The sequence below is a fragment of the Ricinus communis genome, chromosome 9 (genome assembly GCF_019578655.1).
Source record: "Ricinus communis isolate WT05 ecotype wild-type chromosome 9, ASM1957865v1, whole genome shotgun sequence".
NCBI classification, from domain to species: domain Eukaryota; kingdom Viridiplantae; phylum Streptophyta; class Magnoliopsida; order Malpighiales; family Euphorbiaceae; genus Ricinus; species Ricinus communis.
The window spans coordinates 8,309,726-8,330,450 of NC_063264.1; the positions used below are offsets into that span (position 1 = coordinate 8,309,726).

At 33.7% G+C, this 20,725-nt stretch overlaps 2 protein-coding genes across 3 annotated transcripts; both read right to left on the reverse strand.

Moving 5' to 3' along the window:
* Positions 1-1,662: 1,662 nt before the first annotated feature.
* LOC8260817 (glucose-6-phosphate/phosphate translocator 1, chloroplastic) lies at positions 1,663-6,242 on the reverse strand. 2 transcript variants are annotated; one of them, XM_002522962.4, is made up of 5 exons: positions 5,228-6,239; positions 4,472-4,697; positions 3,809-4,031; positions 2,922-3,135; positions 1,663-2,092 (listed from the first exon to the last, which is right to left on the reverse strand). In XM_002522962.4, exons 1-5 carry the CDS (start codon positions 5,729-5,731, stop codon positions 2,081-2,083), a joined length of 1,179 nt encoding a protein of 392 aa, XP_002523008.1. In that variant the 5' UTR covers positions 5,732-6,239; the 3' UTR covers positions 1,663-2,080. The 2 variants fall into 2 exon arrangements, with proteins under 2 accessions (XP_002523008.1, XP_015577142.1); XM_015721656.3 differs by lacking the exon at positions 1,663-2,092 and having other exon boundaries at positions 2,871-3,135; positions 5,228-6,242.
* Positions 6,243-17,997: 11,755 nt separating this feature from the next.
* On the reverse strand, positions 17,998-20,437 carry LOC8260818 (F-box protein At4g09920). The gene is given in 5 exon segments (XM_048379697.1): positions 17,998-18,284; positions 18,386-18,535; positions 18,619-19,191; positions 19,247-19,476; positions 19,950-20,437. Coding segments are annotated over 5 exon segments (1,188 nt in total). The 5' UTR covers positions 20,038-20,437; the 3' UTR covers positions 17,998-18,137.
* Between the last annotated feature and the right edge of the window lie 288 nt (positions 20,438-20,725).

Genomic DNA, 20,725 nt, shown 5'->3' on the forward strand with positions numbered 1-20,725 from the left:
AGAAAGTAAAATTCAATTAGCCATTTTAAACGGTATTTTTTTTTTATTAGAGCATTTTTGAATCTCTTTGAAATATTAATCAAACATTAGATGTGATTGCTGAATCTCTCGTTGTGCGATCTAAAAAAGTTACAGTCATTATTTTCGCGTTTCAATTTTTTTTTACTAGAGTTTCTCTCAGATTATGATAGAAGCATTTTTCACATGCAACTTCACAAAAGCATTCCACATCATGCTTATCTTCAAAAGAAATTAATTGATTTGTCCATTGCTAACAGTTGATGCATTCTTCTTCATCATTTTAGGGTCGATAAGAGAATTGAGAAATCGAGAGTATGTGATTTCCTTTTTATATTTAAACCCAAATCTCACACTGGATAATTTGTTTTTTGACAAAGAATAATGTGGAAAATAATTGACCGTTCCATTTTTAATTTTTTTTTTATTTGTTTCCGTCAATTAGGACCAGAAGCTTACAAAATATAAAAGTTGAAGCACTACTTAAAATCAAATAAATCATTGAGGACCTACTGAAACAAACTTGAACATTACATTTTTACTCGTTTAACATTTTATTTTAAAATATCAATTGCTAGTATTAACTTAATTATAATCAAAATAAAGCAATAAAAGATTTCATAAGAAAGTACAAGAAAAAACCCCATAAAAAAAAATGGAAAACTACATGACTAGATCTATAAGTATATTGTATTTAATTAAGTAATAAATTATAAAAGATATTAAAATTATATTAATAATAAAACTAAGAATAAAAAATTGAAAGCATATTTATGACTGTCATCATTAAACTCTGACCATCATAATATCTAATATGTTAAGTACTAATTATAAAATATTAATCAATTAGAATCTAATGAAAGATTCTTATATACTTTTAAAATTCTTAAAAAATTCCTCTTATAATTTAATTGTAAGAAAGGAATATTCTTTATCCTAATTATAAAGATGCTAATAAGAACAAAATGGGTAAGAAGGCAGGTGGGGACCAACTGGAAAATGCCCCAATTTTGATTTGGATATATGAAGTTCTTTTCATTTGTTATTGCTTGTCCCTTTGTGTAAATACAGGAGTCTAGTGGGAGGAAGGGAAGGGCAAACCAAATTGACTGCTTAGGTTTATAACATCCATGGATTTGTTTTGTTTTAACCAAGATGAAATTGAAGTAATTACTGGGTAATTTTGGTTCACCAGGAAACAAGATCCAAAACAACAAATGTTGGAAGTTAATGATTATTTTTGGCAATTAAGCCATTTATTTTTTATTAGTGGAAAAGAGAGTAGCTTTTCCACACATTCAAGCAACTTTTCTAGTTATTCACATGAAGAGCCAACAACTTCAAGTGCAGTCAAGAGACAGGGATAACTAATTAATGTGTTTCCAAGTATTGCTGTTGAGACAAACATTTTCCTCTTAAATATACTAATTAATGTATATATAAACTCTGATAATCTGACATAAGAACTTCAGAATGATTTATAATGTCATTGTTGTTTTATGAAGGAAGATGGAAGTGGGGAACAGGTGACAATAGGGTCCCTCTTCATGTCTTTTACTTTCCCAAGTGTTTCTTGTGTTTAGTGAGAATGAAATAATATTTGCCCTTTCAGTGGCATGAAGAGACCATTTAACATTGTCAAGCTGCAAAAGAAGAGCCACTCTGTATTCACTTGTGTATGATCATCAAATTTCAAAAGTATAGGAGGATGGCATACCTCTTCCTAGGGCAAGAAATGGAAATAAACATTCATAGCAATCTCAAATACTATTTCATGTTTGTTATCAAAAAAGACAACCTCTGGATGACATATTTATCCAAGTGTTTATTCCAACATTTTCTCCTCAGCCTAACTAATGTATAAGAGCAATGTCCACCATTATTGATTATTATTATTATTATCTACAAGAAAGATACTGCTAGCTCATTCAGCCAAAAACCAGCAGTCGTGGATCTTCAAACACTGCAATTATCAACCCTACGCCGAACCTCTTCTTCGCACAATTCTCTCTACTCATCATCGTTTAGGTTACATGATGAATATCTTAATTGCCCATCATTATCACTGCTTTGCCTGCAACAGACAAATGAAAATTATTATAATATGCAAATCAAGCATGCCTGCTTATGACGTTTCTTTTTCTTAATCAATACATTTTTCCATTAAATAATTGTGCAAGGGAGAAACCAGAGCATATTCTCACCATGTCAACTACCAAACCTAGAAGGGACACCATTCTGACTTCACCAGAAGGAATAAACAATGAGAATTTCTTTTATAAGATTCTTCTGGAAGTTCGGTTGGCAGCATTTCATATGGTCAAAATCAAAATACAGCTAACAGCACAGTATGCAATAGAGATACCTAACACTTAAGGTTGGTGGCTAAGATCAATGCCAATAATTTAACAACTCTTTTAACATGCTCCATGAGTATCCATTCTTTAAGAAAATATGATACTATCCTCATCGACATTTATCAGCCATTTCTATGGTTTCACTAACCGCAGTTGAGCATTCAAACACTACAACAGCCAAATGTAGGTCAAGAAAAATTTAAGATGCATGCCTTGTACTCTTTAACTGAACCACGAGAATTTCTGAAAAATACAAACAATAAAAGGTCTACTATCCAAATACTTTGATATGGACCTATGTTTTTGCAGCTGAAAGCTTTGATTTATCTATTTACTTATTTATACTGATAAAGAAAAAAGCCTATTTGTTTCTCTCGACATCTTTAACATATAGACAATAATACAGGAGTACATAGAAACAAAAGTTATCTGTATACTGTATACTGGAGGATGCAGAATTTGGCTCAAGGAAATTCTGACCTTTCTAAAGATAGTGACATAAATGAAGCATCAAACTATATTCATAAAAAGGAAACAACCAAATACCTGTGAATATAAGAAGGTCCCGAGGATTGCGATAGCAGCTCCAAGAGCATTGACTGGTTGGACGGGCGTGTGGAAAATGATAATGGAGGAGACTATAACAGATATTCGTTTCATGGTGTTCCCAATGCTAAATGTCAAGGGAGAGATCTCATCCAAGGACATGTATGACACTTGGTTGTACAGATGATAGAACACACTTTGGGCTGCCACCCACCTATTAAACACAATAACAGCCGCCCATATATGTTCAGTAAGAGATAGAAAATGACAGCTATACATTATATTTTTAGTGAAAGAATAGGAAAAGATTGGAAAAATTCGGCAAAAGGAACACAAAACATTACATCAGAGTGATTTTCAAATAATATAAAACAGAAGCAGTAAAACGTGTTTCAGAAGCAGTAGTCATATGACAACAACGAATTAGACAAGGAAGACTACATGAAAACCAGACTCATTTTCAATATTCATGTTGCAAATTTCAAAACTCTGAAAATCCAAAGAGAACAATTCTTCAACTTGTCTTTGATTTCTGTAACCAGCATGGTTTGTTTTATTGCTTGTGCACATGGAGAAAAACTACTTGGATATGAGAAAATAAGATGGAAATTTTAAATAAAATTATTCACAATCTACCAAAAAAATGCATGTTTTTCAGACAGAATACTGTTAGAATATTCAAACTATTATGAACAATCTCATCAAGAGATTATAATTTTTGAGACTGCATTTGACTTTATATCACTTCTTAGCTAAGATTAATCAAACAAAATCCATTAAATACTTGATGTTGTTCGTTTTACATTTTTACCATGTCAAAACAAATCCATATGCACAAATATTAGGTACTGCCAATAAACCGGAGTTTGTAGTTGACGAGAAGTTACCATACAAAATGCGGTCCAATCTGAGAGACAGCAGTTTTCCATCCTGCTGCCCACAGCTGCGGTCCCTCCACAGCAATAGCAAAAGGTGTGAGAATTAAAAGAGACAAAATAGAGAGGCAAGCATAGTAGTTCATCCCGCTGACAGATTTCCCCTTCATGCCCCTCTTTGAAAATATGTTCCGAAAAACAAATGCCAAGTTGGAGATCATGGCTCCCATAAAACCTGAAACAGACAGCCAACAACCAACCTACCAAGTTCATGACTCCGAACAAACCTCACAGAATAAGCTAATAAATTTCAACCCAAAAAATTTCCTTTAATGACAGAAAAACCTGAATATATCAAATTGATGTCATGTGATTATCTAAAAAGTAACAACAAGCTTTAAGAAAAAAGGTATAAAGAAACAAGCAAGCTGATAATGAAACATTGAGTTGAGTAAGATCAGAAGAGCAAACACAGTGCATTGTTGGTTCAAAACAAAAATATCAGTTTTAACCATTTGGTCTCGCTTTTCTCAAGTAAGATGGCAGGATCAAAATTCTCATGATTTCTTATAGAAACAAACACAAGTAATAAAAAATTCCAAACAAAAGATACACATCATGCTCTGAATAAATCCAAATTCAGGAAGAAAAAGGGGAAAAAATGTATAACTTTACCAATCATGTTGAAGTTGAGCTCAGTAACAGCAGCAAGTGCACAACCACCAATAATTGGAAGAAGAGACAAGTAGACACCAGGAGGGAAGGTTTCACCCAACAGGAACCTTGAAACCAAGACACTGAAAGCGGGTTCACCACTCTTAATGATATGGGTAAATGAAACTGCAACCTTTGACATGCTTACTGTTGCAGCTACATGCCCAATTGTATGTGCCACAGCAACCTTAGGAAGAAAGGGTTAGAGCACACTAAAAAACAGTACTTGACAACATATCTCTGATAATAATGGTCAAAACCCAATTTTTTTCCTCTTTTGGACAGAAGGGGTCGGGAAATGCCAAAGAAATCAACAATTTTTAGATCAAATTTTTATAATTTGAAACTCTAGAAATCAAAAGAAAACAGAAATAAAAAAATGAATCTAATTTAGATTAAGTACAATAGCAATTCATATGAAACGAGTAAAGTTAGAACATAAAAATCAAGTATTTTTCTCAGTAAATGACCACAGGGTAATTTAAGTAACAAATTTATATACATAAAACCAAACTAATATAAAACACAAACTGCAGACTATCATTTTTTCTTTCGCTCATTTTCACTACTTTTGCTATGCAACCAAACAAAGGGTAATTTTCTGAACTGAGAATTATAAAAACTAAAACAAATTTATGATGCCAATGAAAAACAAAAACATCATTTTCCAATATCCTTTTCTACAAAACCAAACAAAAACCCAACAAATCTACTTACAGGTAACAGTGTCTTCCAAAACTCAAAATCAGTCTTAGGTGCCTCAGCAATTCTTGTAGCCCATGAAATCAACATTATAAGAGATCCACAAGCAAGTGAAAGCGTAGAGGTCAACCAGGGATACGGAAATGCATTCAAAACCTTCTTGTTATAAATATTAAACACAACATTCAAAGCCCACCATGTTGCAAAATAAATCCCAATTTTAACCTTCCTTGCAGCTTCTGATTTCCCCTCCGTCGTGTCTATTGGCTGTGATCTATCTGCCTCATAAGCTTTGCATGTGATCAATGATGATTCCTTTGAAGGAACTGCAAAAGATGATTCAATTGAAGAGACATGTAAAGGTTTTGACAATGAAAGAAGTGATCTTTGGCTCTTTTGAATTGAAAGTGATGGCAAAAACAAAGATCCTCTTGTTGGTGGTTGAACTTTTCTACGAAAAATTGCATCAGATCCATTGATCGTTGGTGTTACAACAGATTGCTTAATAGTGCAAATCATGATGCAAGAACTCGACTTTCTAACTCAAAATCCAAAAGGGTTTGCTGGGTAAGACTCAAAATTGATCAAAACAATCTCAAAACGTGACAATCAAAATTCAAGATCAAGAAATAAATAAAAAGGTAGTATTTTTGTGACACTTCTTATGTGAACAGGTGAAGAAAACAAGATCTTGATACAAATAAAGAAAACCCAGAATAACAAAACTGAAAAAGAACAACAAGATCAATATGGTATCGCGGCACTAACTATGAAGTACAGTACTAAATATTCTTGGCCTGTCAAAGTTTTAATTTTTTATTTAGAAAAAATATAACAAAGTTTGGTGGGTAGAGAGAGAAAGAAGAGGGAGCAACAAGAAGGCGACTCTGAAATCTCAGTCCTAAAAAGATAAACAGATGTTACCGAACGATCATGTGAATAGATCTTTTATGCATAAAAATATTTTCTTTTAATTGTTCTTTTTTGATCATTGCTTTACTTTTCCCATTTGAAAACAAACTCTCTATATTCAAGAAAGTTGGTTTTTATTTATTATAGGGAGAGAGGTGAGGTAAAGTTACTATGTGCTATGTGCTATTATATTTCTTTTATTATAAATGGCTGCAGTTTTAAGTAACCAATCCGCTAATTGTTCCATAATTACTAACTTTCTATTGATCGATATTGTTAAATTCTTAATTGAGCTTTGTGTTGTGGTAAAGATAAAAATTTACTGTATTCTTTTTTCATAAATTTCGTGTTTTATATAATAGTATTATTATATAACTGGTAGTTACTCGTGTATTGTGCATATTGTAGTTGCTATTTTGGCTTTAAATATATCTTTAATTTTAAGAATAAAATTTTATTAATTAAAATAATTATATATGTAGAATTTTATTAAAAATGAGCTAAATCTAGCTATTATTTTAATTATAAATATTTTTAAATTAAACGTTAAATATTATATTTTTTAATTCAAAAACTTATGGAGTATAAAATTTAAATAATAATAAATTTAATAAACATAAAAATGTTCCATAAATACCACTTAAATAAAATTATTGTCCCTTTTAATATTGTATATTATGAAGTACTCAACTGGCAAACATCTAATTCTATTGTCCAAAACACTTATTTGAAGAAGATAGATGGAAAATTGGATCAAGCACTACACTTGGTTCAAAACATAGATCACAAGCTAGATACTTTTTCACAAGAAGTCCTACAACTGTACTCATCCCTGACAGCAAAGTATCAAGCTTTGGACGAAGAACTCCGGATACCTCAGCCGATCACCCCCTCTTTTCTGCAAAAGCAAAAGGAGATTTCCCGGCTGAAGAAGCAGATAGATCAAATTGAAAATGATCTCCGGAAAAACCAGTCTGCTGCGATTCCAACTTTCATATCAGCAGCTTCAACCTCTTCGGCTATTGCTCCTTCGTACTTTTCTTCTTTCCCTTTTCTTTCACAACCAGAACAACCAAATGAAGTCCTTTATCAACCCTTTGGTACATTCTCTCACCTTTACCCAAAACACTCAGAAACCCAACAAAAGAAAACCTCTCCTCCTCTAGCCTCTAAAGACAAATTTCCAGAACAATATCTCATCAGTCCGTATGATTCAGAATCCTCTTCAGATAATTCAGAGATGGCGGACATCACTGAGATTCTCATGAACACTTCTGCTACTGATCCCAGTCCAGAAATAGTGGAACCTGAAGATGAGGATGCTCAGTCGTTCTTTGCTCCCACTGGAGCTCCAAACCCAAGGTCAAAACCAGCTGGCACAGGACCTTGGTTCACTTTTGATGACTTGCCACCATCAAAATGGAAGGATAAGCTTTCAGAATTCTTGGCATGGATTGATCTTCAGATGACCCTTGAAGGGGCCACACTCAAAAAGGTCCTTGAATTTGTCCTGAGTTCTGGGAAGCTTAAGAGATTGGTTTCAGTCTCAGCCTGAATACACTAGGCTTCAATTTGTCACTCTGCCGACTCCATCAGCAGCAGTAACGATCATCCATAACCAGTTCCTTGGGAGTTATGACCTTGTCATAAGACAACAGAAATAAGAGTTCTTTGATCGAAAATGCTGTTCATTCAAGATGAAGGATCTGGAAAAACACTATTCAGCTATGTCCAAGCTCTACTATGTCATTGGAGGACATGATGGTGATGATACACTAAAGTATACCTTCATCACCTCTCTGCCGGATGAGATACAACCTGAGGTTAACAACATGATTGCGGCTACAAAGAGACCAGTCACCTCTATTACACTTGGAGAAATCTGGCAATTCACACTCTCTTCCATTAAGAGACTGTGTGATCAACAAGAGTTATTCAAAAAGGTGGGCTCAAAAGGCTTGCAACAAAAACCACCTCAAGATTAAGTGCAAGGCCGCCAACTGCGTCTGTACAAATCATAAGAAGAAATCTGGACATCATTTCCAGAAATACACGCGCAGCAACAAGAAGTTCAGGGAAAAGAACCCAAAGAAATTCAAATACTTCCGTAAAAAAGCGGAATCGGGGGTACAAGTCCGGCGGATGTTTCATCCTGCGAAAGGAAGGACACTATGCAAAAATTGTCCTCGGAATCCGGAAAAGTCGTGAAGATGATTCAACAAGTCGGCATGTCTTTATCTCTTGCAGACTCTTTTGAAGAAGAAATAGAATCTCTACTTTCGGAGGCAAGAAGATCTTACCCCAGAAGCTTATTTGGGTTAGAAATGGAATTCTCAGACTCCACAGAGTCCTCACAAGAATCTTCTTCAGACTCAGATGATAGTGAAATACCAATCTTGATGATTGGTCTGCATGAAGAAAGTCAGGAGGATATTCTGGAAGATGTAATACAATATCCTCTCTCTCCAACCCTATTATCTTCTTTCTTTGTTTCTTCTCCACCTCCTGAAACTTTTCAACTTACTACAAAACCTCCCCCAGTTCCATATATCCCCATACAGATACTATCTTCAAAATACTCCAAGCCTATACCAGTAATAGCTTTCTTTGACACGGGAGCACAAAGAAGCATGATGAACCCAATGGTTCTCCCATCAGAGTATTGGAAGCCCCATGATCAGTTCTTCAGGGCAGCCAATGGTCAAACCTTCAAAACCACTCTGATCACAAGACAAAAGATCGGGATTCAGTTCTTTCCTGATTGCGTTGTATGGACGTACATCATTGGTTCGGATCTTCCAAACAAGGATATCCTGATAGGATTTGATGTTTATTACCAAGCTCAAAAGCTCCAAATCCTTCCAACTGGTATAAAGTTCAAGAGACAGTTTTGGCCATACACTGAAACTTCAAATCTGTTTTCTGTAACGGATACTATTCCTCCATTTCTTCCATACACAGAAAAATTCCTTCAGTTCTGTCCGGAATCCCATTCACATTTCCAACATCCTCTTCCTCTGTGGAAAAATCCGCAATTCTATATCAGTCTTCCCTTCAAACTTAATGAAGACATTAACCCTACTAAAGTCACCCACATGGGAATGTCTCACACAGACCTAGCCCTTGCCCGATCAGAATGCCTAACACTGTTACAGCAAGGTCTAATTGAGCCCACTACTTCTCAATGGGCTTGCCAAGCCTTTTATGTGGAAAAAAGGTCTGAAAGGATCCGAGGAAAGAAGAGGCTTGTTATAGACTACAAGCCCTTAAACCATTTCCTTCAAGACAACAAATTTTCTCTCCCTCGGATCTCAAATCTCAAGGTCCACATCCAAAAAGCCCAATACTATTCCAAATTTGACCTAAAGGCAGGCTTTTGGCAACTTGGTATCCAACCCACAGAGAGATACAAGACTGCATTTTGTATCCCTAATGCCCAATACCAGTGGACTGTTATGCCCTTTGGGCTTAAGACGGCCCCATCTCAATTCCAGAAGACAATGATTGAAATTTTTGGGCCTATCCTTTACTCTTCTTTGATCTACATCGACGGCATCCTTCTATTCTCAGAAACAGCAGAGGACCATCACCAAGCATTACAGGTTCCTTGCCATCATCCAAAAATATGGCATTATCTTTGTCTGAAAAGAAGAGCTTTATTAGCCAACGAGAAATTGAATTTCTGAATGCATTTCAAGAATGGCCAGTACACATATGGTCCCCACCTGACAAAGGAACTTGATAATTTTCCGGAACAAATTCAACAATTCCTTGGAATCCTGAATTATGTTCGAGAGGCCATTCCACACCTGTCTAGTTACACGTGCCACCTCTCAAAGATGCTCAAGAAGAACCCTCCTCCATGGGGAGCGGAACAAACAACAGCTGTCAAAAAATTAAAAGAGCTGGCTCACAATCCGCCACCTCTTACAATCCCGTCAGCAGGAGAACTTATTCTCCAAACAGATGCATCTGACTATGCATGGGGGGCCATCCTCCTAGAAAAGCTCCACGACAAGGAACAATTGTGTGGATATGCATCGGGTCAGTTTTCCTCTTCAGAAAAACATTATCACACGACCTACAAGGAAATTTTGGCGGTCAAGTACGGGATAAAAAAGTTTGAATTCTTCCTGATTGGACAGCACTTCCTGGTTCGGATGGACAACTCTTCCTTCCCAAAGATTCTTGAATCCAACCAGAAGACCTTGCCTGAGCCCCAACTATTGCGATTAAAGTCATGGTTCAGCAGGTATGACTTTAAGGTTGAGCATATAAAAGGGATAAGAAACCTAATCCCGGATTTCTTATCCAGACTTTCCAAGCCTCAGAATCAGCCTATAGTTCTTCTCACCTCTACAATAAATCTTCCCATAATCTTTATGGCTCCCTCATCTTCCAGATCCAACCTGCAACCTCCTTCACCACCAGATCTTCCCAATAACCTTACAACCAAACAAGTCACAGACTTTGCCCGGAACATGATGTTCCATTATTTGGCAACTTTTCAACAAACCTTCTCACTCCCAATACAACCCAACTTCTTCTTTCCAGACTACCCTTGGTGTTTAATTTACCACTTATCCCCTGAACATCCAAAACATGAAAGTGAGTTATGGTTTCTATGGTGCCTATCTACAATCTGTCATCATGCTATAGAAGTGCCCATTATGAATCTCTTACACTTTTTCAACAATGAAGCAAACTCAGGGTCATATCCATAGAGATTCCTTACCTGGTTTAAAACTCCATACCATTGGACAAGAGATCTCCTTAAACTTATTCATGAGAACCAATTATTCTCAGACAACAATTCCAGAGCTTCGGAATACCATGCCATTTTCATATTGCACAGGCCTTATCTCTGACTATCAGAAGACACATATGCAACTCAAAATATCTGTCACTATTGGAGAACACTTGATAGACCTTTACATCTTGCTTCCCCAGCAATCATAGAGGAACTAAAGCGGGCCCTGCAATACAAGAATGAATTAAGGACAGCTAATGTCTCTACACCATTAGTCTGCACTTTTAATGGTCATCAATCAACTGGACAGTCTATTGAACATTTTTGTTCTAATGATCTTCCAACTCCACTGGATGACCCTACCTTAACCAGGGCACAACAAGAAACTCTCATGCAAGACTCCCAGCCAATGGATGATGACTCATATGATGACGTCTTCTGATTACATGCAACTGTCGGCCACTCTTCTGTATTATTGTGTTTATCCTTCACATGCAACTGTCGGCCACTCTTCTATATTATTGTGTTTGTCTTTATTACGAATTATTATCCACTCAGTAAGTGGAGTGTATTATTGATAGTGGTGGCCGTCATAGGTCGCTATAGTCGTGGTATAGTCGTGGTGTATTATTAGCCTTAGTGGAATATCCACTAACTTTTGTTTGATAGTATTAGTGGGATATCCACTAACTTTTGTATAGTCGTGGTATAGTCGTGGTGTATTATTAGCCTTAGTGGAATATCCACTAACTTTTGTTTGATAGTATTAGTGGGATATCCACTAACTTTTGTATGTTTTCTATCGACTCTCCACTCTATATAAGGAGAAGTCTTTGGTAATAAAACTCAAGCAAGTTTCTCTAAGAAAACTCCTCTCTCTGATATACTCTTATGGCTTTCTAACTTCCTCCTTTCTCTTCTCTTGATCCAATGGCAATGTTCTAATAGTTGCTACGATCTGTTTCTGGTGTAATCCAAAAGAGCTAACTCAGCTAATTTAAAGATCCAAAAGAGTAGAAAGACCCCCATGGCAAGAGGCCGCTTGTGTCTTAACTTGAGGATCTGTCCATGCTTTGAGTTTACAGCATGAGGATTATGCCATGAACAGCTCTCGGCTTCATTTTGGTATTAGATGTTTGCCAGTTGAGTACTTCTTCAGGGGGTGTCAGCGGCTCTAAGTTTCCAGAGGGTGAAATCCGTGTAGGAAGGATTTCAGATCTTTTGTTTTCTGTTTTTCCCAAGGGAGGGAAATCCTCTGGTTGTAACATGAAACATTCTTGAACCAAGGGTTGTCGCGTCTGATTGTGAGGAGATGAAGTAGGTCCAAAAGTTCGTGGAGTTGTTATACGGCCCGGCGTTTTGTACCTCCACTAAAGCGGGCCAGGTCACCGGGTTTCAAACCCTATAAACTTTTGGATCATTGGATCTCCGTTCGCAAGCTGCGAAGGGGTTTGCCATATTCAATGTTGAGTTGTGCCATAATTTCCTTGAACTCATCATAAGAAACGTCGACTATTTGTTTTCCTTCTTTGGCAAGAAACTCAATTGCCTCATCAAACATTGGCGTTGGCTTTTTATTCTTTCTCTGGGAACCATCTGGATCCCGATCATCTGGCTTAGGATGAATCTCTGAACAAGAAGTATCCAGAGACATTTTCTTTGGATTCTTACATTGATTCAAAGCGAGGTTCGTATAATCCATATCATCATGACATAGGCATTCGGCTTGCACATTTTGGGGCTACATCCCGGACAAAGTGTCCTCTGACTTGTGCGGCATAGATCCGGTTGCCGGATGCTTGAAAGGAGTGAATAGGGATCTTCTCCCTAGGCCGTGATACAGGTTGTATCATTGATGCTTGAAAAATTGATGGTGCTGAGGAAGATTCCTCAGTTCTTGTAAAGATCGTCTTAACAGTCCTATCCTTTTGCTGAATAAAGAGGGGATCTGTGGCTTGCTCTTGGTTTTGATTGAGATGCTGGAGCTTCTCATAATTTGTTACCCACTCAGTAGGGATTAGTTTAGTAGATCTTCCTTTTCAAGTCGCCGAGGAGCTTGAACTATTGTAGGGGTTTGACCCGAATCGGCCATGATGTACAAAGCATCCCGATGAGGCTTGAAAGCACGGGATCTGCAAGTTAAGAGCATGATCCTGTAATCGATAAACGATCCGATGGTGAAGAGCCGAGAGAGCATTTTCAATTTGGTAGCTCCGTGATTTGGACTTGTACTTTCAAGGCGTTGGATAGATAGGGATCACTCGGAGAGAGGTTAAAGTTTGGGAAGAAAGTCAAAACAACACTACCGGTGTTGAGTGTTGTGACTATTGTCCCAATCAACGCATGCTCGTACTTGAGATAACGAGTGTCCGAGCGACATCACGTCTTTGTAGCAGGCAATCCCATCCTTCCATGATAGGAAAGGACAAGTCTCGCGACTCCGAGATGGAGATGAGAATAGCCTTATTTCGCCATTGTTCTATGAAAGAGGTGGGAATTTCTAAAGTAACATCTGCTCTTGAGAAGTAGCGATGAAGTGAACAACTGAGAAAGTGAGGAAGATTGAACATATTCTTTTTATGGTGAGGGGTTTTTGTGGATAATTTGGTTAAAGGTTTTTCCCGACAAAGTTCACATTTCTTGAATATGTTGTAAGGGTTGATGATAGGTACCAAAGTGTCTTCTATCACATGCGTTATCGGGGGATATGGGAGATCTCAACAAGATGGTCTATCTTGTTAGATATGGTTTTCTTATGAGAGGGAGATAATTGAAGAGTAGAAGTATGCGAGGTAATTTCTGTAGACATGATGTTTAGGGTTTCTCTTCTTCTATCACCAAGGCTCTGATACCAATAAGTATCTAACTTAATAAGTAATATATTAATTATTATATAAAATAATATTATATATATAAGTGAACATTATTTTAATATTTATCTGTCATATATTTATAGGTTGTAATTATTAATAAGTTATATATTAAAACCAGTTGAATCTAAATGTAAAAACTAAATTCTTAATTTATTAATATTTTTTTGCTCAACATGCTAATAAATTTATGTTAGAAGTTATAATTTTAATATAAATATATATATTAAATTTGAAAAAAAAAATAGTTTAAGCACATCGTGCTATATGGAACTACTAAAATATATATTTATTATTATTTTTTAAATATTAATTAATAAAAAGTATTATTTATTTTAATTTATAATTGTAACAGTAACAATTTTTTAAATTCTAATTTTTATATGTATTTTTTATTATTTTAATTTATTTACTTAATTTATCTTATTTTCATATAGTAATCTTGCTATATTAAAAATTCTTGATTTAAACTTGATTGTTTATTTGATATTTTATTATTATTATTACTCTTTATTTACTTATTCAAAGTCCATTAATGAATTTTGTATTTTTTTCTTCTGTAGTTTAATTATTTTTTGTTGTCTTTACTCATTTTAATTTAAAATTTATATTTATTTATATTTTTTATTTTTATCTTCAGTGATTTATTTTTTATTAATTGTAGGAAAAATTTAAGAAATATATAATTTTATAATATTTTATGATTTCTACCTAAAAACGGCTTTAAAAAAGAAAATGAGAAACTTTATTTGAATAAAAAGGCACTAAAGCATTTTAAATTTTTTTTAAATCGCATTTACTTTTTCTCTCTATGCTTTAATTTTATTTTTTATTTTATTTTATTTTATATTACTGAAATTTAATGAATAATGAATAACCAATTGTATTTGTTCATATATATTTTATATTATCATAAAATTAGAGTTTAAAAATGATTTTTTTTATTTCCTTTTATATTTTATAGATTTTCACATTATCTATATTAGTTTTCAATATTTAGATCAATAATTTATAAGTTAGGTAGATAGAGCCGAAATAGTCAAAACAAATTGGAAGCGGCTCAAAATCAGAAGCCGATCAAGATCGATTTCCCTTCAACTAGAACCGGAACTATTAGTTCCAATTTTAACTTATAAAAGAGTGCGTCTTAATTAATTTTTTATTTTCTAAAAACTGATTTGATCAAGTTAGAACTAGAGTCGGCCGACTCTATTTCTATTGTCAAAACATCTATTTTTATATATACTATGATTCTTATTATATTTGTATTTGATATACAAATTAATATCAATAAGAAAAACGTTCTTGCTCATTTTTGCCTGCCAGAAAAATTTATCTTTTTTTTTTTCTGTTAGAGAGAAAAAAAAAAAAAACTCAAGCGTTTACAACTTATTTTGTCTTCGAGGCCATAATTAAACCCTCACTATTCATACCAAAAGATTCTTTTTATACCATATGAATTTTCTCCCCACAGAGAATATGATTAATATTAATGTTTTTAAAATTGGACTAATGAGCTAATCTTTTAGTGATATAAAATATTTATTCGACTTAAGTTTTTATAATCTTTTTTATAATATTTTCAAATATATGTAAGCCGATTCAATCAGTTTTTTTTTTTTAATTTAGCCAGTTCACTACGGTTTAATTGTAGAATCTAATTATTATATATAACTAAATCGGATTGATCATCAATTTCTAGTCGAACAAACCGATCCAACCAGATTTTAATAATATCCATGAAAATTTCAGTATGAAATATTTACTTAGTTTTTTGGATAAATTTTTTATTTTTTTTATTTTACATGTAGAAACAACAACAACTAAAAATATACATAAACTATGACATCTAAAACCAAATAAAAAAAAGCATACAAGAAAATAGTCCAATAAAACGTCTCTCAATCTTAAAAACTTCAAGGTTAAAAATCAAATTCAAAATTATAAATATAAAATAAAATAAGAAAAATGTCTATCTTTTAGAGTTTTATTAATAATTTATTTATGTCCGTGGAGATATGGTATTTTCCGAATTATTATGTAATAAATAATTAAAAAATTAACAAAAACATAAATTACAATTAATTAGTTGATAAAGAACCAAAATATTTTAGAAGTGAATATCATTAAAATCTTTTAGAATTAAAAAAAAAAAGTTAAAATGCATACATCTGAGCCATTGTACTACTTCTGTTGAATGGTCCATCTATATTTTTTTAAAAAGGAAGAATTTAATTCAGCTATCATTCACAATTTGAAAAGAGAATTGAAAAAAAAAAAAAAATCAAGAAGGAACTGTCTTTTCTGGTGTGTAACAGAGCCATTGCTAATATTAAATAAGGAAAATGTGGCTACCTAATCTACCAAATGGCACAAAGGATTGCTCACTTGTAGGAGTAATGGCTTTGTACCTTCAAATGGATTAAGGATCAAATTATGAAACTTATTTTATATACCCCAACAAACTAATTGTAGATTCTGTAAGGGGAAAGAATAAAAAAAAGAAGAAAAGATAGAAAATTTCATAATGCCCACAAAAATCCAAAACAAAATTGGGTGACAACTTCCATTGGTTTTGGAAGACTTGTATTTCTACCTTAGTTACATTATTGAACTGATTGGTCTTTGGGTAAAGGTGACTATTAGGTGCTAAAAGATCAATGCATGCTGAAATTAAAAGAAGAGATGAATAGATTTGTTATATAAATTTTCATGTATTTTTTTTATGTTGGAGAGCAGAAATACTTCCCTTAAATTTCTATTATACTCTTTATTTTTTTTAAAAAAAAGATGATTTGGTTACCATTACAGTGAGCTTGATACATGAATCATTCATCTTGAGTAAGCTTTTATGATGTAATCACAAAGATTAGAATGCCTATGAGCAAAATATTAGTGACTAAATTTTGTTATATAATGCAATAAAAATCAATATCATACTATTAATCAACGAACCTTTGCCATATATAATAAAGGTGATCCAAATCGTGAAATCATATTATTCAGAGATTAATTTAATTGGTATTCTAAAAAATGTCTTAGAACTAAAATCTTTTATTCAGTATTTATTAGTGTTAATAAAAATTTATCATTTTTTCTTTTGAAATAAAATATGGATATTTCATTAATAAAAATTAATAAGTATATCTTGATATAAAAAATAAAAATAAATATCAAATATTAAAAAATATAAATAAGAAAATTTACTCGGAACAATCATCAATCGTGTTGATAGAGCAGTAAATTACAATTTTACAGAAAGAACGCTCCACTCGGTGGCACTAAACTGCATATCAACTTTATAGATATTTTTTGACAGTTCTATTATTTGAATGTGTCTTTTGTAAAAATTTATCATATCTACAGTGAGCAATAAAGAAAAATTATTCCTATTGTATTTTTGTAGTTAATTAAGTTAAAAAAAAAGCTCATATATAAAGAATTGTGAGATTATGATATGGTCTGATCCTATTGGGTTAGTTTACAAGATCAAGATGCTATCTAAAAATTGTTGGGCTCATGGAGTTGTAAAGTTGAATTCCTTATAACTTAGACATATTATGAAGCATAAGCTAACCATTACATGTGATAAAATGGATCAAATTAGCAGTTCTCACCTCAAGTTTTTTAAGCTCATCTCTATGTTAGTTTGGAGGAAAGAATTGACTCAAAAGAAATGTAGATGAGACTTCAATCATATGCATTGCGACATGTGAGCTTAACCCATAATGTAACATGCTATCAGTGATAATAGAATATATGAAAAGAAATCATTCAATGTCTTTTAGCCTCACTTGTCTGTGAACAGAAGATGCATTAGCAGGGATAGTAAGACGACAAAGGGGACAAGATAATAGGCCATATTGTTTATAATATGATATTGCAGCTTAATTATATAAGTAAGAAATATCATAAACTGAAAAAATCAGTACAGGAAACAATTAGTTACTTTTAAATGCTAAGCTACAGATTAGACTGAAAAGAGGGCTTTTTTCACTGGCATGACAAAGTTGAGGGAGCAAGAGAACCATCATGGAGACAAGTGTTTCAAACAAAAAAAACCAACAAGCGTTCCAAAGATTAACAAGGACACTACCGGAAAACTTCAATCCAAGCCTAAAATATGGAGAGCAAAAAGAAAACAGAGAATCATTAGATATAAGCAGCTTAGACTCGCCATTCTTTCAAAAGATAAGAGCACCAGGAAAAAGAAAAAAAAAAAAATCAGAAAACTAAGCGAAGAAGACAACTTCGCAAGTAGTGGAACTTCTTTCAAAATTCAGTACCTCATCTATAACCCCTTCCATTTTCTTCTTCATTCTTGGCCTTCTGCCGAAATCATAACAGTAAATAGTCATCCTATCCAACACTTCCCCACACTCCAGCAAATACTCTACAAGATAGAGCTCACCTGGCAGTCCCACAAAGTTGAAAATTTCAATGGTCTTGAGATGGCAAAGCAGAAATTCAGGCACAGACTCTGGTCGATGGCAATAGAAACGGTAGTAATCTCTGCCACTTTCTTTAGCACCACAAGTCCCTAAGTAAAACATTAAAAAGAACAAGAAAAAATAAAGAATTATAGGCATTCCTGACTTAATAAGATTTTAGACTTCATAGGAAAATTGTATCACAACTTACCTCAGGAAAGATGAGAACTTCTAGATTTGGAGAGGACTCCAATAAATTTGGTAGCAGTTCCCAGTTGACTGGCTTTCCAACATACAGCTCTAATTTCTTTAGATTATTGAATGTAGGCAATGCATAGTCACGAATGATGACACCCAGTTCCTAAATCATTCAAGAGTAACCATATGAAAGAAAACACTATGTAAATAAGATTTAGTGTTATTCAGAAATGCAACCAAACATACCCACGTAACCTCTCCAGTCAGTACTAAATGCTTAACATTGGAGATTCCATTAAGAAGGCCAATATCATATTCAACATAAACACGTGCTTCTACTAGGGAGGACAAAACATTTAATTCCCATCTAGTACCGCTATGTCTGAGGTACTCATGCCATAATAAAGTGTTAAGCTCAGTCTCCTGATCATAATTAGGACATCTAACATTGGGATGAATGGACAACCTTTTCAACGAAGGTGTGGAAATTTTCATAATTCGCACATCATCCCATTCTTGTCTTGCAATGGCTAAATCTTCAAGGACAGGGCAACTAGAAACGAGCCTTTCCATGGAGGCTTCATCCACACATAAAAAGCCCTCAAGATTTAGAATTTTAAGGGATGGGAAGCAAATATAAGTAGGCAAATCTAGGAAACAGTCTCCAGGGCAGTTCTTTAACTGTAAAGAAACTGCCTTCAATGGCCAATTCTTGGATATTGCAAGTAACCACAGCAAAAATCCAAGCATAGATACAAGGGGAAACTTGTTTGGTTTAGAAATGCAGAAGAAACTTTCGTATAGTGGACACTCCATGATAAAAGATCACCGTGTCCACAAAATCCTTAAAGGATCTCAACTTAGTTATGCAAACACTTTCATTACTACGATCAAAAGGAAACTGATCAGAAAAGTCGAGATCTGGAGTTTATGTCCAAAGGTATTCCCATCTTTTAGACAAAATGCTGGTGGCAACTGCATCCTTTGTTGGAAGATATGAGAATATGTGACTGAGAACTTCATCAGGCAACTTGCTGATCCTGTCTACATTATCACAAACATTGAGACTTCCAAAATGTGGCTGATTTTTGGCCAATATGAAATCTGCCACGGACAAAACAAAAGAAATTATTCACAAATTTTAAAGAGAATAACCAAGAAATTAACCAAAACAGGCACTTGAAATGCCATTTAAGAAAATTAAATTTTTAAATTTTCTAGACCCACTTCTCTCAATGAATAAACCAAATATAAAAAAAAGGGGGACCAGTGTTCATACTTTATAAAGCACAAAATTTCAACATAATGGCTAGAACCCATCTAGTCTGAAAAACTCCCAAAAGAAAGTCGGAAAAAAAGTCTTCTTTCTGCCACGGCACATTACACAGGAAAAGCCATTAACCCAAAAAAGACTTCAGAAATGTAAATGCAAATGCAAAATTGATAACCCATTAACCAAAAGAAAATAGAAATGTAATTTTTTGCACTATCCATTTTAAAACCAAACAAACAAGCAGCAAATAGAAGATAATAATAAAAATCACCATACACATAACATAATGTGAAAAAGCAAGGAACTAGTAAGGTGATGTAGAGGCCAAGTGAGCAGAGTAGCAGATGGCCTTGGTCTAATTTAGGATTAGAAGATTCAGTTGAAATAATCATTCGTCATGCAAATTAGCGTACAGGGGAAGCCATCGACATGTTCTTAGAGCAAGATACAGAATGTGGCTGCAAACGCGACTGAATATTTCAAAATTAATGAGTGATAATTATCTTTCTCTAGCCGACTGCTGCTACGATGTAGAGTAGACGTTTCCCGCCCTTCAAATGTTGGAATTTTGAAGTGCCACCCTCTTTCTTATGTTGCGTGCACTGGGTTTTAAGCCTGATTTGATTTTGTTCATATTTTGCATTGGGCTGAAACTATATCTTTATTCTCTTAACAGAGTAATCATTGCTTACCAAAAGAAAAAAAAAAACAACTAATTATTATATTTTTATCTTTTTACTCACCGCAAACATCTTTTATTAATTAATTTTAATAAATAAATATTAATATTTTGAAGGACTGTTTCAAGAAAATTGTAATATATTATTCAATTAACATGATTGATGATTGTTATAAGTAAATTTTTTTATATATATTTTTGATATTTATTATTTATTTTTATTTTTTATATCAATATATATTTATTAATTCTCATTAATATATTTATATATATATTTTTAAAATAGAATGCTAAAGAAATGCTAAGATATAACTTGGAGCTAGTTTTTTGTTTTTATAACGTTAAGATATTTTAATAAATATATAACTTAATTTCAAAAGTTGCCTTAGGAATAGATTAGA